This window comes from Chamaea fasciata, unplaced genomic scaffold, assembly GCF_029207755.1.
Source record: "Chamaea fasciata isolate MVZ Bird 193981 ecotype frontalis unplaced genomic scaffold, bChaFas1.0.hap1 SCAF_41, whole genome shotgun sequence".
Classification (NCBI taxonomy): domain Eukaryota; kingdom Metazoa; phylum Chordata; class Aves; order Passeriformes; family Sylviidae; genus Chamaea; species Chamaea fasciata.
The window spans coordinates 1,983,837-2,007,592 of NW_027094126.1; the positions used below are offsets into that span (position 1 = coordinate 1,983,837).

Consider the following 23,756-nt stretch of genomic DNA (forward strand, 5'->3'; position numbering starts at 1 on the left):
TTTCCCTCCTTCCCTCAAAGGGCTTGAGTTTTGGTTTGACCGTTTCTATACTGCAGGAGGGTGGGGAGGGCAGAGGGGGACACGGAATATAGAAAACTCGGATTATAGAAAGCACAGAGTATGGAAATGCAGACTGAGTGCTGCATTTCCGGGAGAGAGAGAGAGGGAAGACTCGAGCCTGTATTAATCATCGCGTGAATTTTTCAGGGTACCACGGAAATTGAAATCAGGAAGAAGCCTGGCGGGTCTCTGTTGGTCTCGATGGATCAGGTGAACGCATCCTATGGAAGGAAGGATCGGACCAACAGTGTCATGACTGGCTTGACCAACACCCTTGTTGAGGGTAGGTGTGATTTGGGGATTAGGAGGAAGACCTTTGAGCTCCTTGCAGGGCCTCAAGGGGCTCCAAGACATCTGGGGGCAGACCTTGGACAAAGGGCTGGAGGCACAGGACGCAGGGAATGGCTTCTCACTGCCAGAGTTGCGTGGGATGTTGGGATGGAATTCTTCCCTCTGAGGGTGGGGTTGCCCAGGGGAATTGCCCCGTTCCTGGAAGTGTCCAGGGACAGGTTGGGCAAGGCTTGGAGCAACCTGGGCTAGTGGAATTCGGCTCCCCGTGCTTTAGAGCAGAATCGGAATCATTAGGTTGGAAGAGACCTCCAGGATCAGCAAGTCCGACCCAACCCTAACCTCAACTGAACCACGGCACCAAGTGCCACATCTAGTCTTCGTGCATGGTTTTGCCTCAATCTGCTTCTTTTAGATCTTTCTTACTAAAGAAATACTTATTACGCTTCATTTTACTTGGGTTTTGCACCCCGAGTTGCGCAGAGGTGGAGGTAAGGGCAGCAAGGAGTTGTAACTTTACAATAAAGAGAATGCAGTGTGGAGATCAGAGGAGTGAGGCAGTGTCGGGCATGGATGTTCTGTCTCCTGTCATCTCCCCAGCTCTGGAGAGACTTTCCTTTGCTCCAGTCCGTGGGAGAGAAGGATTGGAGCTGCACTGAGAGCTGCAGTGTGTCAGCTGTCAGAAGAGACAGGGGCTGGTGGATGGTGGGAACTCTGGAATGGACAGCGCATGGAGATGAGGTTTCCCAAGATGTTGTGCAGGAGCCAGCAAGAATTCATGAACAGCAGCCACATGCGGTTGATGATCTCAAATTCCTGCTGTCTCCTGCGATAAAATTGTATGAAAACTGGAATATACTTAGAAACAGAGCAGGGTTTTGCTGCCGCTCCCCTCCTGCGCAAACGCCTACGGGCTCCAGTGCCACGGGCCTCTTTTTTAACTTGAGAAATTCCAAGGCAACTAAATACTAAGCAACCGGAGAGCCAATGGGAAGGAGAGCACGGTGGTCCTTTCCCTTCCCATAAAAAAATAAAAGGTGAGGGTGCACAGCTGCACAGCCTGGCTGCAACCAGCAAGTCAACAAATGGGGGCAACTCCTCGTTTGTGGGGTTTTTTGGGGTTTTTTTTTTTTTCCCCTAAACACTTGAGATAAGCCAGTGTAAAAAAAAAAAAAAAAGAAAAAAAAAAAAAAAAGAAATGGACGCAGCATTTCTGTGTTTGATTTCTGTAAATGGATGTAGTTAGTCTTAATCAGGTTATTCCTGTTGAAAATCCTTCGCAGCATTATGTCATCCCTTTCCTCTTTTAGACCGTGTCTGTGTTCGGCACAGAACTCATCTCAGTTATTTAAAAACTGGCACCAAAGGCAGTTTGGAAATCTGTAACTTCGGCTTTAACTGTTTTACCTTGATCAGTTCCGAGTTAAATATAGCCCTTCATTTGGAATAATTTGCGTTGAATCATCCTGGTGGGGCTGAAGCACGGGGTCAGAGCTGCCGTTGTGGTGACCTGCCGCAGGTGTCGCGTGGCTGTCGTGTAGGGGCAAAGGAGAACTCATGAAGCTCAGGAATAAAATAGTGAAATCCCGGAATCCGAGGTCATTTGGGCCTAACCTGTGACTGATCCCCATGGTGTCACCCAGCCCAGCACCCTCAGTGCCACATCCTGTCATTCCTTGGACACCTCCAGGGATGGGAACTCCAAACCTCCCTGGGCAGCCCCTTCCAAAGCCTGACCACCCTCTCCATGAGGAATTTCCTCCTGATGTCCAGCCTGCCCACAGACTTGACCCAGCTCTCCTCTCGTGTCACCTCCGTGGCCATTTTCACAAAGTTCACAGCTTTACAATCCTCCAGCCTCAGGGATGAAGCCTGAACTCTGTCTCGTTTTGTGCCCGCAGAGCTGGAAGAGTCCCAGAGGAAGTGTCCCCCTTGCTGGTACAAATTTGCCAACACCTTCCTGATCTGGGAGTGCCACCCCTACTGGATGAAGCTGAAGGAGATCGTGAACTTAATTGTCATGGATCCTTTTGTGGACTTGGCCATCACCATCTGCATCGTGCTGAACACGTTGTTCATGGCCATGGAGCACCACCCCATGACCCCTGAGTTTGAGCATGTGCTCTCTGTAGGAAATCTGGTAAGAGAGCTGTGCTAAATCCTCCCCGCAGACCTGCTCCAGCTGGGATGCCTGGGTTTTGGATGTGGGCTTGGATTTCGAATCAGTTTCCTTGTTGAGGCTTAGCCTGCCGAAGCCGAAAATGACTCTTTCCTTGTTCTTTGTCTGTCTCTCCTCCCCGCTCCAGGTTTTCACTGGGATTTTCACGGCAGAAATGTTCCTGAAGCTCATTGCGATGGATCCATACTATTATTTTCAAGAAGGCTGGAACATCTTTGATGGGTTCATTGTCTCCCTCAGTTTAATGGAGCTGAGTCTGGCAGATGTGGAAGGACTCTCCGTGCTGCGATCTTTCCGATTGGTATTCCGTCTTCCGGCTCTTTTTCAGTGTTATTGTCGTGGAGCTACTACGGAGCTCAGAATCAGAGAATCACGAATGCCCTGAGCAGGATGGGAGCCACAAGGAGCATCCAGTGCAGCTCCTGGCCCTGCACAGACACCCCAACAGTCCCACCCCGTGCCTCAGAGCATTGTCCCAATGTCCTTTGATCTCTGGCAGCCCTGGGGCAGTGACCATTCCCTGGGGAAGAACCTTTTCCTGATTCCCAACCTTTCCCTTCCCTGACACAGCTCCAGCCACTCCTCTCACGTAAGGAGTTTTTCCCACTTAGGGAAAGGGAAGTAACTTTTCCCACAGGACGAGGGGAGACCCCCTTTGGTCTGAGTTTAGGGAGGACAGAGATGGAGTGGTGCCATTTTTATGATCTCTTCTTTCGTCATGGCTGCTCTTTACGAGATCTGAGCAGCAGCTTGGTGCGTTTGGGCAGGGAAGGGTGACTTTTCCTTTGGGAAAGGGAGATCAGCATGTGGGGAATAAGTACGAAATACTCCAGCCCAAATTCCCAGAAAAGTTACGCATTCTCCGCTCCCTGTAACCTCAGTAGCAGAAGCACGAACTTTGTGTAAAATGCAAAACGGTTGTTGTTTGGGAACAAAGGAACGAGCTTGATTTTCCTCTTTGTTTAAGGTTTCCCTGTTTTGTTTTGCGTTTCTTTCTGTAGCTGAGAGTCTTCAAACTGGCCAAGTCCTGGCCCACTCTGAACATGCTGATAAAAATCATTGGTAACTCAGTGGGTGCCTTGGGGAATTTGACCTTGGTGCTGGCCATCATCGTGTTCATCTTCGCCGTGGTGGGAATGCAGCTCTTTGGCAAAAGCTACAAGGAGTGTGTCTGCAAGATCAATCCGGAGTGTGAGCTACCCCGCTGGCACATGCACGATTTCTTCCACTCCTTCCTTATTGTCTTCCGTGTGTTGTGTGGGGAGTGGATTGAGACCATGTGGGATTGTATGGAAGTGGCGGGACAGGCCATGTGCTTGATTGTCTTCATGATGGTCATGGTCATCGGCAACTTAGTGGTCAGTAAATGGTTACTGATGGGCTTTCTTGGTTGCCTCTGGGGTGGGGTAGGACTCGGGGAGACCCCAGGATTGAGGGAGTGATGGTTTGTGAGTCTCTCTTCCCGCTCTGTGGAGGTCCTTCGGTGTAACAACAGTCCCACAAATTTTGGTAGCGCAACGTTCAAGACGTTCTTCGCTCCGTGAGGACCTTAAGCAGACACCCGTAATTAAAAGCATTTTGCATGAAAAGCGGAAGGTATGAAAGCTTCGGTCGTAGGGGACAGACCTACACCTGAGCTGAGGGGGAAAAGAAGCTGAAAGAAGCAAAACCTGGCATTTCAGTTGGCGGAAAATGAAATAATTCGGTGCACAGGGGAAGGTCCTGAAGCGTTAAAATGAGGATGGAGGTTTCTTCTAAAAACCTGCCCACTGGCTCAGTCATGAGGTGCTGCTGTGTGCGGGAATGGGCCGTGAATCTGCAGGGCCTCGCTGTGTGGGAGGTTGGACCAGATCATGATGCTTCCTTCTGGCCTTGAATTTCACGAAGGAAAGTCTGGGGAGGAAAATGTGAGCAAGAATGAAGTCACATGAGCAGTCCCAATTCTTCAAAGCAGTTGTGGTCTCTCTCTGAGGAGTCCTGTCTTGCCAGAGGGTTTTGATAAAGCGATTCGTGGGGACGGGCACTAACTGTGGGCGAGGAAACTGAGCTGGGAGTGCTCACTCAAAGTGCCAGGATTTTCCCCGTTTTCTTTGAGGCAGAGGTGGGACGAAACCAGGAAGGCTGAATTTAAATCCCTTGGGGATTGGACCCCTCTCTGACATCTCCAAGGGGCTCAATCCAGGGACCCCTGAGACTCCTCAGAGCCGCGTGCTGCGCCAGGGTCCCTGGTCAGGGAACTTTTTGCAGCATCAGGGTCTCATACCTTGAACCTTGAGCACCTGGATGAGTTTGTGGGACAGCAGAGCAGGTTTTGGGACAGCTCTGCAGCATCAGGGTCTCGTACCTTGAGCACCTGGATGAGTTTGTGGGACAGCAGAGCAGGTTTTGGGACAGCTCTGCAGCATCAGGGTCTCGTACCTTGAGCACCTGGATGAGTTTGTGGGACAGCAGAGCAGGTTTTGGGACAGCTCTGCAGCATCAGGGTCTCATACCTTGAACCTTGAGCACCTGGATGAGTTTGTGGGACAGCAGAGCAGGTTTTGGGACAGCTCTGCAGCATCAGGGTCTCATACCTTGAGCACCTGGATGAGTTTGTGGGACAGCAGAGCAGGTTTTGGAGACAGCTCTGCAGCATCAGGGTCTTGAACCTTGGGATGAGTCTGTGGGAGCGCAGAGCTGGTTTTGGGACAGCTCTGCAGCATCAGCAGGGCGCGGGCGCCGAGTAGCTCTGGGAACACCCAGACCCCTCTTTGTGTGTCAGCCCAGCATCACCCCTTCCCTTCCAGGTGCTGAACCTGTTCTTGGCCTTGCTGCTGAGCTCCTTCAGCGCGGACAACCTGGCGGCCACGGACGACGACGGGGAGATGAACAACCTGCAGATCTCGGTGATCCGCATCAAGAAGGGCATCGCCTGGACCAAGGCCAAGGTGCGGGAGTTCATGCAGGCTCACTTCAAGCAGAGAGAGGCCGACGAGGTGAAGCCCTTGGACGAGCTGTACGACAAGAAGGTGAACTGCATCGCCAACCACACCGGGGCCGACATCAACAGGGACATCGACTACCTGAAGAACGGCAACGGCACCACCAGCGGCATCGGCAGCAGCGTGGAGAAGTACATCATCGACGAGGACCACATGTCCTTCATCAACAACCCCAACCTCACCGTCCGCGTCCCCATCGCCGTGGGCGAGTCGGACTTCGAGAACCTCAACACGGAGGATTTCAGCAGCGACACGGATCCCGACGGCAGCAAGGAGGTGAAGGGAGGGGCTGTCGCTGTAGGGCACGAGGGAAAGGCTCCCAAATACTTCGGAAGGCCAAGGGCATGGGAAAAGAAGGCTTTGGGGTTTTTTTATTTTTAATTTCTTTGCTTTAATTCTGCCTCTTATAAGGTGTTCCCATGCAGGCTTGACGTGGTCGGTGAATAGGAACGTCACCTCTTTAATCCCATTAGTTAACTAATGGGACACGAGAGGAAGGCTCCCAGATATTTCAGAAGGCAAAGAGCGTGGAAAAAGAAAGCTTTGTTTTTCTAATTTCTACTTTCTTTGCTTTAATTCTACCTTTTATAAGGTGTTCCCATACAGACTTAACGTGGTCGGTGAATAGGAACGTCACCTCTTTAATCCCATTAGTTAATTAAAGAAACAGCAAAACGCCGCCTGGAGAAGGATTGTTTTGAGGAAGGAGAGTTGTTGGCCGAGATTGTTTTGAGAAGAAACTTTCTTGTGAAATTTTTCCTTGGGAAAAAGTTAGCGGCTGCTGGCAGGCTGAAAATCTCTCAGGGCCAGAAATGTCAAGCCCACAGTGGGGAGGCGGTGAAACCTTGGGCGCTGAGAATTTTGGGTTTGCTGTGCTGACCCACCCCAAGAAAACACCACAATTGACCCGAGGCCTTGGGAAAAGCTTCCGGAATTTAGTGGCAGCACTGGGATAATGGGTGTGTGGTTCGAACAGAAGCGTGTGATCATCTGGTTCCATCCCCCTCCACGGGCAGGGGCGCATTTTATGATAAATAACAATAAACATTTCATCCTGTCTGTCCTGTTAACGTGAGACATCAGCTACGGGTCAGGATCTCGGTGGCCAAAGTGAGGAAACACAGCTTTGACGACAGGAAACGTGGTGAATAATTGGCTGAGTCACGGTCAAGTTGATTTGCTGGGAGTTATTGATCGGGTCGGGGTTCTGTGTTGCAGAAACTGGACGAGACCAGCTCCTCTGAGGGCAGCACCATTGATATAAAGCCTGAAGTGGAGGAAGTGCCCGTGGAGGCGCCAGAGGAGTACCTGGACCCCGATGCCTGTTTCACAGAAGGTGAGAAGGGGCTGAAGGAAGAAGCTTTGGGGATGTTCTGGCTGCTCTGAGCTCACCTCAGGGTTCGGCCAGGATCACGGCTGGCTCTTGGCTTAGCTCGAGGTGCTTCTCACTAAATCCGAGGAATTGGCAAAGTGAAGCTCTCAGAGATGCAGCTGCCACTGCTGGGGTGTCAGTCACAGAATAATTCGATAGTTTGTGTTGGGAAGGACCTTAAAGCTCATCCAAATATCCTCCCCTGCCATGGGCAGGGACACCTCCCACTGTCCCGGGGTCACTCCAAGCCCTGTCCAACCTCACCTTGGACACTTCCAGGGAGGCAGGGGCAGCCCCAGCCTCTCTGGGCACCCTCACAGGGGGAATTTCTAAAGAATTAGAGATGACCTGTGGTAGAACAAGCTGAGTTTTGTACAGCTGAAGCCTGAAGTACTTTTCCTTTCCTGTAACCGGCCTCGGTGTCTTTCCGTGAGCCGATCCGTTACAGGAATTCCCATGGCAAAGATGCTTTAAATGGTTCAAGGTTATTTCATCAGCGAGTTTTCCATTTGTCCCCTCAAGAGCATGGACCTCACCGAACAGAACGAGCTGATCTGTTCCCAAATTGACGTTAATTCTGGTTACAGGCACAGCCGGGGCGAAACAACCCTAAAACCCTCAAGAATGCAAAGGTTTTAAACTCACGTTGAAACTTACTCGGCGTGGTTCACGTTGGTGACCTCAAAGCTGCTTCTGGACAGTGAGAATTCCCTGTTTTCCCCTGAAATCCTGTGTTTTCTGAGTGGAGGTGTGCCCTGTCCCTGTTGCAGGTTGTATGCAGCGCTGCAAGTGCTGTCAGGTCAATATTGAGGAGGGGCTGGGAAAGTCGTGGTGGACCTTGAGGAAGACTTGCTTCCTGATCGTGGAGCACAATTGGTTTGAGACTTTCATCATCTTTATGATCCTCCTGAGCAGTGGTGCTCTGGTGAGTAAAATGTGTGTAGCCCGGAGGTGTTGGGCTCGGGGACATCTAATTGTATGCAGGGAATTTTGGGGAAAAAAAAAAAAAAAAAACCAGCACAACTCCTTCGTGGTACCGTACAAAAGCTTTAATTAACGTTTTCGGTTTAGTTTGAATGAAGAGCAAAGCCTTCAGGCCTGGGTCCTGCTCCTAGTTTGGGTAGAAACGTGAGGATCTGGGGAAAAGTCAGCCTGTGTCGATGTCTGATTTCACATAATCCCGAGAGCCCTCCAACGCCATCGGGTCCAACCAGTGACTGAAACAACATCAATTTTCGATGTTTGATTTCTTTATTTTATATTAAAAATATATATATATAAATACATATATATTATATAAATATATATACACACACAAAAAAAGTATACGTATATAATTTAAATATTTAACTCGCCTATAACTGTATATTGACCTCACCTCAGTACCGTTTGAAGCCCCTGGAATAACTGGCCAATCAATCCCATAAAACGACACAAATACCCGGTTGTTTCCCAGGCTTTTGAGGATATTTACATCGAGCAGAGGAAAACCATCCGGACCATCCTGGAGTATGCAGACAAGGTGTTCACCTACATTTTCATCCTGGAGATGCTGCTGAAGTGGTGTGCCTATGGATTTGTCAAGTTCTTCACCAACGCCTGGTGCTGGCTGGATTTCCTCATCGTGGCTGTATGTATCCTCTCCTCCTTTTTTTCTGCTTGGAAAAAACAGTGCTGGGAAATGTTTCCTCCTCACATCCTAACCAGACCATAAGATTTAACCGTCCCAAGATACCTGTGAGTTCCCAAATCAAGGATAAAAACCCCTTTGGGTGTTTCCTGTGCGGCTCGTGGGATTTCTACCCTGCAGGGACCGAGGAGGATTTTCCAGGCTTTGACTCTTCTGCTCCGCTGAAAATAGAATTTCTAGGAGGCCTGCCCTGTTACCGGTGGGAAAGCTGTGCAGGTGTGGCATCCCTTGGTGATATTTCGAGGGGTGGTTACGTTCTCTGGGATCGTTTTCTTGCATTATTAATGATGAGGAGGGGGGATGAGGCAGCAGAACCTCCCCATCCCACCACCCCACGGGGTTTGTTCTTGGTTTGTGAGAATCCCAGTCCTTGGAGAGCTCGTTTTTGCACAGTGAAGCTCAGCATCGTCAAAAGAAAACCTGTTCAAAAGAAACGGGGGGGGGGGGAAAAGCAGGATGGTGTCGAAGAAGAAAACTCAGAGCATAGAGTGAGGGACAGCTCCACCCTGAGATCCCCCTTGCAGAACATCTGGGGAGGGAGGATAAATCTGAGAAACCAAAAAAAAAAAGGGAGGATAGATTGTAGGATTAGAAGGGGAAAAAAAGGCAACAGAGAGAAGTTTTAGCAACAAATTCGGCTCCGAAGCCCAGCGAGGGAATTTAAAACAAATGGAATTTATGCCGTCCAAAGTGGCAGAAAAACCGCGTAATCCAACAGGAAATTTCAGAAGCAGGGAGTTTAGAATCCCAAGTGCCTGGGCGCTTTTGCAGTGTTCCGTCACATCCATCTGGGATTCAGTGGCTCTAGTGACTGGCCCGGGAGCAAGGATGTTAAAAAAGAGTTGCAAGTTTTTCCCAGCTTCTCCTTTGGAGCACCCTGTGTGTGATTCAGTTGCTGTTCAGCACCATTATCAGTCTGGAAATATTCCTGAGTAGGTGGAAGGAACTGTGCTTGGAAATCAGGGGCAGAAGTGACTCAAACTCCGTGTTTCCTGTAGGAAAAATTGAAATTTGAATTATTTATTTTTTTTTTTTAAATCCTTTCTGATCCCCTCAGCACCTTTCCTTGGGTGCAACCTGCACGTTTTATTTTCTGTCGGTAACCCTGGGTCTCTCTGGCTGCCTGAAGATAAAGTAGGAATTTCGTTCCACTTGGTTTAAGTGCAGTTTAATGAGCAGATGTGGTACGAGTTTAATTTCCTTCCCCGTGTATCTGGGAGCGGAGTAAAGATCAGCAAGGGAGCGGTGAGGGAACAAGTGCAGAAGGATTTGGAATTCCCAGGGCTTCAGGAGGAATTCCTGTTTTCCCCTTGGTGTGGAAGAGTTGCACGTTTTTCCCTGAAAAAAAAAAAAAAACAACCAAAAAAAAAATCCAAAAAAAAAAAAAATCCAAAAATGGGACTTTGAGATGCCAAAAACATCCCTCAGCGAAATCTCAGCGCTGCTTTGTGTCCTGTATGTGTTGAATCGCATCTTTTTAACCCGGATTTTGTGGCGCGGTCGCGGAAGGGGCTGGAGTGAGCCAGGGCAGCAGGGAAACGAGCCTTTGCATCCTAACGACGCTCTTGGATGTTATTTTGCAGGTTGCTCTAGCATTGTCCAATCCCCCTCATCCCCAAAGCTTCCTGGGTGTGTTTGTGAAGACTTTTACTGGGTAACAAGGAAGGATTCTGCTTTTCCAGTCAATCTGGGATTCCCTTTGTCCGACCTCGGTGCCTGCTGTGTCTTCTGTTGGAATGTCCTCAGGGGAATGATCCTCAAAGATCCCTAAAACAAAAAAATAATCTCCAGCAGCCTTTTCTGTCGCGGTCTTAAGTGTCCTGCTCGGGAGTATGATGTTATCCCGAGGGGAAGAAGCTCTGAAAATGAGAATTCTTTGTTCATGGAATCGTGGGATGGTTTGGGCTTGGAAAAGGGACCTTAAATTCAACCTTCCACCGCCCCAGGCTGCTCCAAGCCCTGTCCAGCCTGGCCTTGGACACTTCCAGGGATCCGGAGGCAGTTTCCAGGGATGGGGCACTTCCAGCGGTAAACAGACCACGTCTCCAAACCCATCGGATTTTTATATTTAATTTTATTTATATTTAGAGTTTTAACATACCTGGCCTGGCTGAGCTGGTTTTGCCTCACAAAGGCTTTGGGACAGCCCTGGCGTGGTTCAAAATTCCCGGAATTATAAAATCAGACGGGAAAACCAAAGCACTTTGTGGCCGTCGGTTGTGGCCACTTCTTTTTTGGGGGGGAAGATACCACAGAATTGCGGAATGGTTTGAGTTGGAAGGAACCTTAAAATCACCTAATTCCAGGTCCCTGCTGTGGACAGGGTGTGAAAAGCACGCGAGCCAACAGGCCCAAAATAAGATGAAATCTCAATTTTTCCACGCATTCATGCTTTTCAAACCCGGGTCTGATATTTCCCTGAAATAACCTGCGGAAATAAGAATCACCCTTGCAATTAATTCCACCTTATCATTCTAGTATCTCTCCTGTAAAAGAGTGATCCATAGGAAGTGTCCTGTGCTGAGAATTCACCTGCTCCGGGAGGAGGTCCCGTGTTTTTTGTTTGTTGCTCTATATGGATGTCTTTTTTTTTTCGTTGTTGTTGTTGGTTTTTTGGGTTTGTTTTTTTTTTTTCCTTAAAAAGGGCTCACGTCTCTTTCTTATCTGTCTGACGGAGGGGAAAAAATGGGAATAGTGGCAGCTGCCGTGGCGTGTCTGTAACCGTTCACACGTGGCCAAGTCGCGTCCGGGACTTGGTGGGCTCGAGGATATCTGATAATTCAGGTTCAGAGCCTAAACCTGGCTCCAGGCTGCTCAACAGGTTGTCTTTGTGGTTGGAGAAGCGTTGGAAAAATGGATCGAAAGCTGCTGTGGCTCAGCACAGGAGTCCGAGCAGCTGTAAAAACAGGATCAGTGCCGAGCATCGCCGTTGGAGCAGGCGGAAAACTGAGATGCTTTTGCGCGACAGGCAGGAAAATAAAAAATCCGGAGCCCCATCCTTGGCCGGTCAGGCAGGAGGAGCCGGAAACGAGGCTCCGGATTTCCAGAGTGATGCGGGAGTAGCTCTTGGCCCAGGTGTGCAGTGTGTGTATTTATCTGTATTCTTTCTCATAGGTACCTTTAACATTTGTCTGGCTTAAATTTCATGGGCGCCGCCGGGATCCCTGCAGCCGGTAAAAGGGCGAGGGTAAGGTTTTTGTCATCGTTTGGGCTCTTCCTTCCAAACAGCCCCCTCTCCGTGTGTGTCCCTGCCTCTCTTTTTTCTCTCTCTCTCTCTCTCTCTCTCTCTCCTTTCTCTCACCGATCTCTCTCCCCTCTGTTCTTTTCTCAACCGCATTATTTCCTTCCAGGTCGGTTCAGTCAAGTGAAGTAGGCAGCTGGTGTCATGGCTTCGGTATTTGGGGCGGCCCAGGTGGCTCCTGGGCTGGGCAATCAGGGCTAGGGGATCCAATCTAACAGTCTGGAACCTTTTTTTTCTTTTTTTTTTTTCTTTTTTTTTTTTTTCCCATTTATTTTATTTCCTTTCGTTTGTTTTTTTTTTTTTTTTTTATTCCTTTCGTTTTCCTTTCTTTGTTTTGTTTCGTTGTGGTTTTTTTTTTTTTTTCCTCTTTTTTTTTTTTCTCTCTGCTTTTTTTCTTTCTATTTGTTTTCTATTTTCTGTGTAGGTCTCTTTAGTCAGCCTTATAGCTAATGCCCTGGGCTACTCGGAACTAGGTGCCATAAAATCCCTTAGGACACTAAGAGCCTTGAGGCCTTTAAGAGCGTTGTCCCGATTTGAGGGGATGAGGGTAAGAATTGCCATTAGCAGCTGATCCTTCTGCATGCCCGTGGAGCGGTTTTTTTTATATAAAAGCATGCTAGAACTGATCAAAACTTTTGGTGGAAAGAAAATTCCAAACTTAGAATCATGATGCAGCTGCTGACTTGATCACCTCTATCGTGGATGTAACCCTCACCCTTGCTGCACCCTCCCCTCTAACAAAGGGAGATGCATTAAGCTGCCTCATTACATTAATTAATGGCCCAAACCACCTGCCATTCATGGCCGATGTCGACACTTGGCTGTTCTCATTTGGCCTGGCTTTGACCTCGAGCATCCGAGGGGCTTCTCAGCTGGAACTTTTCAGTTTTTCGTTTGGTTTTGGTTCTGGTTTTTTTTTTGATCTAGGGAGAATCACCAGGTGCAAAGAAGCAGAATTGGAACCACCTTCGGGGTCTCGGGGCGTTGGCTGTTGGTGGAATTGGATGGAAAGATTCTGTCTGAGGGGGGGGTTTCAAACAAAAAAAAAAAACAAACAAAAAAAAGTAACCGGGGGGAAAAGAGCAAATGTTAATTAAAAAAAGTAACCAGGGGGGAAAAGAGAAAACCAGGGGGAAAAGTCACCGGGAAGGGACTGGGGGGGGCAGCTCAGCTCTTTGAAAACTTTGGTTTCATTCCTCTTGTTGCACCTTGTTGTTCTCAGTCCAGTCTGGTGGTGACTGGCAGCCTTGTCTGGTAGTGAAGCTTTTTCCTTTCCGTCCCCTTTCCTTTTTTTTTTTCCCATGCTTTTTTGGTCCCTGTCCCGTCACTGTGGAACCAGAACAAAGCACAAGCAAAGCATTGAACTTGAACGAGCTTTCCTTGAATTGGTTACTGGCACCACTCCCTTTGGGGAGGGGGTTTCAATTATTGCAGTGTCTCGCTGCTTTGCCACTAATATTCTGTCATTTTGGGGCCTTTTTCTTTTTTCTTTTTTCCCCATTTGGGATTGAAATAGTCTCCTAAGAACATGCAAAAAAACAAAAACAAAAAAAAAATTTATAAATTGCGTAGGAAAAGAATGAAATCAAGGGGTGTTTTGTATTAATGGATTTCCCAGGTGCTCTCAGAAGAAGGCTGTGGGGTTTTGTGCTAAATCCCGGTTAGCTCACAGCCAGAGACGCTGCCAGAGAGAAAATCATGGATTTGAAAGGACGAGGGAAGGGAATAGCAGTCACAGTTTTACTTCAGGGTCTCAGTGGAGCAATCCCGTGTGGATCCTTCTGGAAAATTCACCTGGATCCTGCTGATCTTTGGATTTGCTGTAGCCTGAGCCCAAAGTGCAGCCCCAGAGGAGCAGTGAGCTGAGGAGGGGTCCTCAAATCCCCTGGGGAGTGACAAAAATACGTGAGCTCCAAACCCAAGGGAGCTGTTTCTTCTCCGAGACCTTCTCCCGCCGTTATTCCTTTGTGCCATTCGTCTGATTCTGGACTTGAATCCGCAGCGGAGGCACCGAGGAAGGAAAATTTCCGTTGGCACAGAGGGGCAGCTTCTGCTGGGCTGCGTTTGGGTCCCACCCAGAGGTTTGGTCACCAAGAGCAGGCCTAGCACTAAACCTGGAGAAACTGAAAGCCGTGCCGGGGAGAAGATTTCTGATGTACAGTCAGAAATTATTAAATTCTCGTGCTTGAAGTGAGTGGGTTTTCACCAGGGGAGGACTGATAGCTACGACCCTGTGAGGTGGCTCGACCCAATCATTTTTTTTTTAACTTCGGTTCTGATGTGGAGACAAGTGTCACAGGCCAGGCGAGCAGAGATCTGAAACGGATTTGCAAAGGAGACTGGAGCTGTAGTTCTTTGCTTTTCTCTCCTCCATAGCAGTCTGCATTTCCGGGAGCTTGCTGTGCTCTGAGCTCGGTCAGGGAGTTTGGTAGCGCTGCTGTGAGACATGCATGCGTTCTTGTCGGCCTGCACACAAAAGCCACGTTCCTCCCTTCGCTCCTGTTTGGAAAGCTGTGTGGATTTCATGAGCCACAGATGGCCGTATTTCAGGAGGGATTTTACCCCCTTTGTTTTTTTTTTTCCTTTACCCTGGAAGAATTCCGTGTGTTCCTAAGAGGAGGTGACCCAAAAAGTCCTGCTGGTGCGGTGTTGGTTTCCAGCAGCTGAGCATCCTGTTGGCATGACGGGAGAGTGAGGGCAGGGGGTGCAGCCTGCTGGGGCTCTCACCTTCCTGGGTGTAGCGAGGAATTCCTGGCATCATTTAGCAGCTGGAAGGGAAGATTCACTGCCTTGGATCACTGTGGTCTTCGGTTTTCCTCCATTCCTCTATCCCAGACTGGTTTGGGTTGGTGTCGGATTATCCCTTTTTTAACCCCAGAGACGGGGCTCCTGAGAGGAGTTTCAAAGACTTTTATCCCGTTTTCGGTCTCGTGTGAAGGGTGAGGTGGCGCAGGCGTTACAGTTCGCGCCATCCCAATCAGAAGCCAAACTATTTCCTAATTCCAATCCGTTGTAAACGTTTTTTTGGCCCGTCGGCTTTTGCCGCACCGTGCTGCTAATGCCTTAATCATTTAAAATCACCCCTGGTGGCTCCTGCCGCAATACCCCTGCCCTAGTTCTCCGGAATACCTGGTCTGTTTGCAAGGCCGACATTTGAAACTTGTTTCCGGTTCCGTTTCCCTCTCAACAAAGTCTGTCCTATCCCGTGGCCTGCCCGAGTCAGCGGATTTTATCTCGGAGTTTGCGTAGAGATTGGTGAGAATTTGAGAACTCTCTGCAAATCCATTTCCCACAGCTTGGGAGGGACCTTAAAGCCCATCCTGTCCCCACCCCCTGGACGCCTTCCAGCAGACCAGAACTCCAGTCTGCTGCCGTGACCGACCCTGTGTGTGGCGGTGGCTTCCAAGGAGAGGATTTTTTACGAGGAGAAGGGACCAGGACAAGCTGTGGCTCTTTTTCCACCCTCAGGGCCCTCCCAAGTTCCCCCCCGTGGCTGAGTTGTCTTTCAAAAACTAAGGCGGAGGGGTAACTGTAGTTGAAGCCGATGTTCGTCTATTAAAGGAATCTAAATTAGGAGGGCGTAATAAAAGATTTAATAGCCTGCTGACCTGCCTCTATTAAAAGCTTTACATTTTGGTGGTGTGTTGGCCGGGCGGGATGCTCAGGGACACGGTGCTCCCAAACCGTGTACGGCTAAAATTAGGAAGATTCGAGCTCTCACCACGAAACCCCATCCTCGTTCCTGCCGCGTTTGCTGCCGTTCGGAGGGAGGAACGTGGCTTTTCTGTCCTCTGGAGCCTGCCAGGCTGCATGCTCGGCTCTCTTGCCTGGCACAACGTGACTGGCTTTGCTTAGTCCACGCAGTATGATCTCGGTGTTACTCGGTGCTTTAGTGTGACCACAGTGATGCTGGGCTTGGTCCTGACCCCGCTGCTGGGGCCCCTGGTGGGAGCAGGACCAGGCCCTGGAGTGAAGACAGCCTTGTTTGAAAGTGGGGAATGGCTGGAGGGGTCACTGGCTGATTAAAAAAAAAAAAAAACCAACCTCTTGAATCCACGAGCGAAAGTGTCCTGGCACTTGGCTCAGAGAAAATTCCATCCAGGAGCCTGTTACGACGGAGAGTCTGAGCCCGCGTTCTCCCTCTGGGCAATTAAAATCACATCAAACAATAAATAAAATCCCATCGGATAACTGCTGTTTGGTTGGAGAGCCAGCAATCCAAACTCCGCAAACCCAAATAAAAACCATCCGAATGAAAACCCAAATAACAAAAATCCAAATGAAAATCCAAACAAAAATCCAAATGAAAATCCAAATAAAAATCCAAATGAAACGTGGCCTGTTTTGTTTCGAAAACAGAGCTCCCCCTCAGAGCCGGGTGGCTCTGAAGCAGAATTTGAAGCTTGGAACAAGTTGACTGCCAGCTTTCTGCCTGGGGCAACCGACGTGTCAGTGGCCTGGTCCCCTATTCCCCCCGAAAAGAAAAACAGCTGTACTGATGCTTGCTGTCTCCTGCCTCGTGTTTTATACTGAAACTTTTTCCCACCCCTTCCAACACAGGTGGTTGTCAATGCCTTGGTTGGCGCTATCCCTTCCATTATGAATGTCTTGTTGGTCTGCCTTATCTTCTGGCTGATTTTCAGCATTATGGGGGTTAACCTGTTTGCCGGGAAATATCATTACTGCTTTAATGAAACAGCTGAGCATCGCTTTGAGATAGATGTTGTTAACAACAAGACAGACTGCGAGGCTCTGATGCCACCCAACTCCACGGAGATCCGATGGAAGAACGTGAAAATTAACTTTGACAACGTTGGGGCAGGATATCTGGCTCTTCTGCAAGTGGTGAGTTTGGGGTTCTGTCTGTTGGGCTCACGTAACCGCGCGTGGAACTCTGATTCTTTCAGAGGGTTTACAGCAAAGCTGGTTAAAATACAGATTCTTTTTATCCAGTGTTTGGGTACAATGAATGGGGTTGGTCCTTTAGGGCAGCGCCTTTTTGTGAACACCTCTACCAGTAAAGAAGCTGGAAAAACACCAGGTGCCAGGAGGAGGAGATCCACGAGATTGATTTGGGTTCCTCCGTGTGATTTCCCAGGCCAGACGGAGAGAGTTCTGTCCTTGGCTTCCCCACAGGCTTCAAGGCACTGCCTGGAGCCTGAAAATCCGTGTTCTGACCGCTGCCAGTTCCCACAGATTTCGACTGTCACCCTGTTGGTGGGAAATACAAAACGCTCATGGTGCATTCTGAGTGCTTCCCCTCTCTCTGAAATTCCACTGGGCTTGGGGCTGGAACGAATTTGCCATTTTATATTTCTTCTCTTTCCTAATCTGTGGTTCTCCCAGCACAGTAAAGGGGCCCCAAGTCTGTCCGTTTACCCTTGGCCTGGTTGAACCTCGTGAGGTTCCCGCGGCTCAGCTGCTTGAGCTTGATTTCTGTTAACTCAGATTAAATTAAAAGAGGCAAATAAATAAACAAATGATGCTGTTTAAATAACATTAAAGTTCATTTTACAGCGCCGTCAAGAGTGCCAGGGAGTCCTTGACAGAGCTGGCACGATTCAGGCTTGTTTCTTGTATTTCTGGGTGAATTCTGTCTCCGTGTTTTCTTTGCCAGGCCACGTTCAAGGGCTGGATGGACATCATGTACGCAGCTGTAGATTCCAGAAAGGTAAACCTGCCAGACAAAACTCCCCTCCCCTTGTTTGTGTCTGCTCTTCAGCTTCGGCAAAAATCGGGATTGGAAGTTGTAGGGCTGTGTTGGTAGCACGTGTTTCGTGCTGCGGTTGTTTCCTTTTGCTCCGGTGGTCTGAGGAGTTTAGAGATGCTGAAAGAAAATCCCAAAAAGGGCGGGTTCTCCTGGTTGGTTTTTTTAAAGTTGTCCTGGTCCTGGAGTAGAAATACAGTGAAGGAAAGAACAGAGTGAAATTACAGATTTAATCATTAGGATAAATTACGGGGAGGAATTAGCCAGAAGGTCCCCCAGGAATCTTACGTCCGTGTGCAAGTCTGAGCATTAGTGTGAATCCAATTGTGGAATTGTGTCTGGGTTGGAGATCGTTCCTCAGGCACTTTCCTGGTTCTTGCATGCTGGAATCATGCAAACACCGTGAGTTTCAATTTTATCCCCCCCCTTCTATTCTCTTGGTTCTATATGAAACGTCAAATTTATATTTTGAGGCGGATTTTCTTGTCCTGCACGGAATGCAGGTTTGAAACAAGTAGGACCGTGCCAGGAAAGGGTGAAAATGTTCTTCTGGTTTTTGAATTTTTTGGTCCTGCATCTTCGAAAGGAATAGCTTGGGCACACAACCAATCTCATTTTGCCCTTATTTGTATGATGTCTTTGAAATGTCATTTGTCGCTCTCCTCATCTCCCCTTCAGCAAGAAGAGCAACCCAAGTACGAGGACAACATTTACATGTACATCTATTTTGTTATCTTCATCATCTTCGGTTCCTTTTTCACCCTGAACTTGTTCATTGGCGTCATCATCGACAACTTCAATCAACAAAAGAAAAAGATAAGTGATCCCTGTTTGCTTGGTTCGAGCTCAGACCTGTTCCAGGAGTGTTGGCTCCTCAGGCTGGTGGGTTTTCCCTGCAAAATAAAATCATTTGGGGGCACAAACCTCCTTTTTTAGGGCTGTGGGCCTCTTGGTGGATCGCGGGGATGGCTGAGCGCAACATGCAGCCCCAAGCTTGGTTTAAACTGCAGGCAGATTAATTCTTTTCCCTCGACTGCATTTTTTGTGCATTTTTGTTTGGTTTTTTTTTTTAACGCCTTGTCTAAAATACAGGCTGGAAGCAAGATGTCTTCTTGCCTCTGTCTCACATCCTGCTTTTCCCCTTAAGTCAAGCTGAGGATTTGCATCGTGCAGCTCCTGTAAATGCCCTCCCACCTCTTCACCGCCCAGGGGGAGAGAGGGCTGGGGATGGAGGCAGTGAAACAGGTCATCTGTAGGAAAAACAAGTCGTTTTTAAAGAAAGACCAGTGCACCCCTGGTGTGAGTTGTTCCTGTCTGAAACTGCTGCCACCGAGCTCTCACCTGGCAGGGCTCCTCCTGCCTCAGCTGGGGTTTACTCCTTTCCCTTCTGGTTTGTGAGCTGGTTGTAACCAAGTTTTCCTTTTGCCCCCCCTTTACTTTGGAGGTCAAGATATTTTCATGACAGAGGAACAGAAGAAGTACTACAACGCCATGAAAAAGCTGGGCTCAAAGAAGCCTCAAAAACCCATTCCCCGACCTCTGGTGAGTACATTAGAGGGAGCTCTAAACCTGTGGAGCGGATTTCAAAAGGAGCTTTGTCTCCAAATCGCTTTGTCCTGACTCACGCCGGGCTCCACATCACCCTGGCCTTGCCATTGTAGCTCGGGTGTCACCTGCAGAAGGTTAAAACACTTTGTGTTGGGACGGGTGTCGATCAATACCATCGCCCGAATCAAGAAAATAATCCCAAAACTTCACCAGATGTGGAGCAGGAACCTCCCGGCAGTCCCAGGAGGACCTTTGGCAATTTCCCAGCCTCGGGGGGCTTCACTGATGGAGCACTGAGCTCATTTCCCTGCTCTCTGGAAGGCTTTGAATCCCTCAGAAAGCCAAAAACGGGGTTTGGGGTTGAGTCCCTGGGATGCAGTGTGGGTGAAGCATCCTGCTCCTGGGACCGTGGTGCTGCCAGGACACAAAAGAGGGTGAATCCTCCTGCAGAATCAGTGCGAGGATCTGGCTGCTTTCCCCAGCTGTGACTGGAAAGGCTCAGCAGAGAGGAAAATGTGCTGCTGGTAGGGCTGGAGTAGCATGTTGGGCTACAAATAATTGCATTTTCCTGCCTTGGCCCTGACCAGACTGGCGTGTGGACAGGGTTTGCCTTGAAATCTTTCCTCAATACTGACAAAACGACGTCCCTCTTTCCACCAGTGGTGAAATAATTTGTTGGCTAATGGTAAATTAAGAAGAATCTCCTCCCTTTGAGGCCCTGGCACAGGTTACCCAGAGAACCTGTGGCTGCCCCTGGATCCCTGGAAGTGTCCAAGGCCAAGTTGGGCGGGGAGTTATTGTAATAAGTCAGCCAAGACTCCAGTTTCTTCATGAGGGAAAAGCCAATTCTTCATTCACATCACTCCTTTTATACAGTTTTCAGAGACTTGCGTGAAACCCCCCTTGGCCTGAAGTTCTGGAAAGGAAACTTGGAAGTTATCTTACGACTTCTTTTTTTGGTCGGAAGGCGATTTGCGCGTAGGTGCTAAGATTCGGGTTGTTCACGTTCTGTCCTTTATGGCTTCTCATGGAACAAATCTTACTGTTTACACAGGTGCACTTGCTTTTCAACCCCAGAAGAGGTTGTTGTGTCGAGGGACCTTTCACACCGAGGTTGTTTTTTCACGCGGGAACTTGCAAATTTCTTAATGACGCTTAGAAGGGATGACAGCTATTCATTTAATAGAGCAGATTCAGATTTTATGAAGCCTTTCTTTTGTGCTCCTTCTACCTGTCCCAACAGGGGGTGGAATGGGATGGTTTCGAGGGCATTTCCAATGCAAACCGTTCCACGCTTGCACGGTTTGGGTTCCAACTTTGTCCCTCTCCTGCCCCACAGAACCGCGTCCAAGGAGCCGTCTTCGACTTTGTCACCCAGCAAGCCTTCGACATCGTCATCATGATGCTCATTTGCCTCAACATGGTGACCATGATGGTGGAGACGGACACTCAGAGCAAGCAGATGGAGGACATCCTGTACTGGATCAACTTCGTGTTCGTCATCTTCTTCACCTGCGAGTGCGTGCTGAAGATGTTCGCCTTGCGGCACTACTATTTCACCATCGGGTGGAACATCTTTGACTTCGTGGTGGTGATCCTGTCCATCGTGGGTAAGTGTGGCAACGCTCCCAGGCCTTTGAGGCATTTGCAGGGTAGAACGTGTTCTTGAGATAAGAGATTTGCTGGCTTGGGGGATGCCACGGGATAGGACGGACATCGTTGAGAGGGAAGGGGAACTGGGAACAAGTTTCACGGGACGGCCTTGCGAACGAGACTGGAATCTTTGGGGGGATAGAACTATGAGAGGCGCGTTGTAGTAGGAGCCACGAGGGGCGATTTTAGGTGGTCGGCTTCAAGGCGTTCGCTGCACTGTGTGGCGAAAGCTGACAGGCCAAGAAGCTCTTAAAATGGATTGTAATTAGGGAATAATTTGGCTTCTGATTGGGATGGCGTGAACCGTAACGTCTGCACCACCTCACCCTTCACACGAGACTGAAAAGGGAGTAAAAGCTTTCCAGACTCCTCTCAGTTGCCCCGTGTCTAGGTCAGAAGAGGGGAAAATCCCACACCTCCCCAGTGTGACACTTTGTCGCCTCTCCCCTTTAGGAATGTTCCTGGCCGAGATCATCGAGAAGTACTTTGTGTCGCCCACCCTGTTCCGAGTCATCCGCCTGGCCCGCATCGGCCGCATCCTGCGATTGATCAAGGGAGCCAAAGGGATCCGCACGCTGCTTTTTGCCTTAATGATGTCCCTGCCTGCCTTGTTCAACATCGGCCTCCTGCTCTTCCTGGTCATGTTCATCTTCTCCATCTTCGGCATGTCCAACTTCGCCTACGTCAAGCACGAGGCCGGCATCGACGACATGTTCAACTTCGAGACCTTCGGCAACAGCATGATCTGCTTGTTCCAGATCACCACCTCGGCCGGCTGGGACGGGCTCCTGCTGCCCATCCTGAACCGGCCTCCGGACTGCGACCTGGACAAGGAGCACCCCGGCAGCGGCTTCAAAGGGGACTGCGGCAACCCTTCGGTGGGCATCTTCTTCTTCGTGAGCTACATCATCATCTCCTTCCTGATCGTGGTCAACATGTACATCGCCATCATCCTGGAGAACTTCAGCGTGGCCACGGAGGAGAGCGCCGACCCGCTGAGCGAGGACGACTTCGAGACTTTCTACGAGATCTGGGAGAAGTTCGACCCCGACGCCACGCAGTTCATCGAGTACAGCAAGCTGGCGGATTTCGCCGACGCCCTGGAGCATCCCCTGCGCGTCCCCAAGCCCAACACCATCGAACTCATCGCCATGGACCTGCCTATGGTAAGTGGAGACAGGATCCACTGTTTGGACATCCTGTTCGCCTTCACCAAGCGCGTCCTGGGGGACAGCGGGGAGCTGGATATCCTGAGGCAACAGATGGAGGAGAGGTTCGTGGCTTCCAACCCTTCCAAAGTGTCTTACGAGCCCATCACCACCACGCTGCGGCGCAAGCAGGAGGAGGTGTCGGCGGTGGTGATCCAGAGGGCTTACAGGGCTCGTTTGGCACGGCGGGGCTTCATCAGCCGCAGGCCTGCGGCCACCAAACTGGAAAACGGGGGGGCCAACAGGGAGAAAAAGGAAGGCACCCCCTCCACGGCCTCCCTGCCCTCCTACGACAGCGTCACCAAACCCGAGAAGGAGAAACAGCAGCGGGCCGAGGAAGGGAGGAGAGAAAAGGCAAAGAGGCAAAAGGACGCCAGGGGAGCCAAGTCTTGAGAGAGAGAGAGAGAGAGAGAGACACGCACACGCGCGCGCGCACACACGAGACACAAACACGCTCACGCGGGATTAAAACAAAAAAAAAAAAAAAAAAGGCAATCCGAAAAAAAGGAAAAAAAAAAAATAAATAAAACCAGTAGTAGAATTGTACGAATTAAAATATTTGCAAGCGAGAGAAAAAAAAAAAAAAAGAGGAAAAAAAAAAAAAAAACGCCGCCAAAAAAAAAAAAAAGTAAGGAAAACAAAAAAATAGAGATTGTTTACAAACTTCCTGAAATATATCAATACAGAACAGCTGTGGAGACACTTACCTGAAGATCTTATACCAAACATAGTCTGCTTACTGTGTGACAGCGTTGCATCTAAAGCAGTGACCCACCACCTGTTTAAAGGACCCTGTAAACAAACATTTAAACACGGAAAAAAAGGAGAAAAAAAAAAAAAAAAGGATTTTCTATCGTTTGGGCAGGTGGATACTGCATGTTCCACATCAGTCAATGCAACTTAGGACAAACAAGCAAAATAAACCACATACACACACACACACACACACAGAGAGAGGAAAACAAAACCCGCTGCTGGGATTCACGTGTTTTCCAAAGCAGCCCCAAATGGATTTTATTTGCCCATTTTGTTGATTATTCTCGGAAGAGAACCCAGAAGTCGCGGTGTTAATGGGTTTGTTCGTGCAGAACTAGATTTGCATTTAGTTAAGCAGCAAAAACGAAACAAATAAAAGAAAAAAAAAGAGGGAAAAAAAGAATTGAAAAAAGAGTTAAAACAAGTAGAACAGCAAAAAGAAAAAAAAGCAGAAAAACGACACAAAGCGCCCATTGAGCCCACCGAGTTATACCATAGTTCATTTGAGGTTTGTGATTTGCGTTCTCCTTTCTAAAACATGGGCTTCACTTGGTTTTGGGAGATGGGGTAATCGGGTCCCTTCAGCTTGGGCTGATCCACCCCTCTCCTCCACCAAAAAAAAAAAAAAAAAAAAATCGCAAAAATCCAAAGAAATCCAAAAATCCGAATCGACCCGAGGCGCTCGTTGGCGCGTCGAAGCGGTTTTTGCACGACGGCGCGACCGGGGACCACGCGTGAGGAACCGCCGCCAGGAGAGACACGCAGTCACCTGTCCACAGAGGTGTGTGGCAAAGCCATCAAATTCGAGGCCCTCCACTCTTGAGCATCTACTGCACGCTGTATTTGGAGAGAGAGAGAGAGAGGGAAAAACAAAATCCCAAAACCTTAGTGATGCTCCTGCCCGCCACCAGTACGTCCCGGTTCGTAGAGAATCTTCCATTCTGCCAGCAGAAGGGAAAAAAAAAAACCCAAAAAAACCCAAAAAACCCAATTAAACCCAACTAAAAAACTCTTAGAACTCACAAAAAAGAAACCCCAAACCCCAGCAGAAGCCAACAAGCAGGTGAATGAAT

At 49.0% G+C, this 23,756-nt stretch overlaps 1 protein-coding gene across 6 annotated transcripts in view; it reads left to right on the top strand.

The window, feature by feature from the left end:
• Positions 1–23,543, top strand: part of SCN8A (sodium voltage-gated channel alpha subunit 8) — a 46,741-nt gene extending 23,198 nt beyond the window's left edge. For all 6 annotated transcript variants that reach the window (XM_066207575.1, XM_066207574.1, XM_066207570.1 and 3 more), the window contains 15 exons: positions 208–343; positions 2,250–2,488; positions 2,655–2,828; positions 3,529–3,885; positions 5,314–5,784; positions 6,727–6,844; positions 7,651–7,805; positions 8,337–8,510; positions 12,236–12,358; positions 16,372–16,656; positions 17,429–17,482; positions 18,197–18,334; positions 18,956–19,060; positions 20,406–20,676; positions 21,173–23,543. In XM_066207575.1, the coding sequence (XP_066063672.1) occupies positions 208–343; positions 2,250–2,488; positions 2,655–2,828; positions 3,529–3,885; positions 5,314–5,784; positions 6,727–6,844; positions 7,651–7,805; positions 8,337–8,510; positions 12,236–12,358; positions 16,372–16,656; positions 17,429–17,482; positions 18,197–18,334; positions 18,956–19,060; positions 20,406–20,676; positions 21,173–22,320 (3,948 nt within the window). In that variant the 3' untranslated portion in view covers positions 22,321–23,543. The remainder of the gene's footprint in view (positions 1–207; positions 344–2,249; positions 2,489–2,654; positions 2,829–3,528; positions 3,886–5,313; positions 5,785–6,726; positions 6,845–7,650; positions 7,806–8,336; positions 8,511–12,235; positions 12,359–16,371; positions 16,657–17,428; positions 17,483–18,196; positions 18,335–18,955; positions 19,061–20,405; positions 20,677–21,172) is intronic.
• Positions 23,544–23,756: the final 213 nt, after the last annotated feature.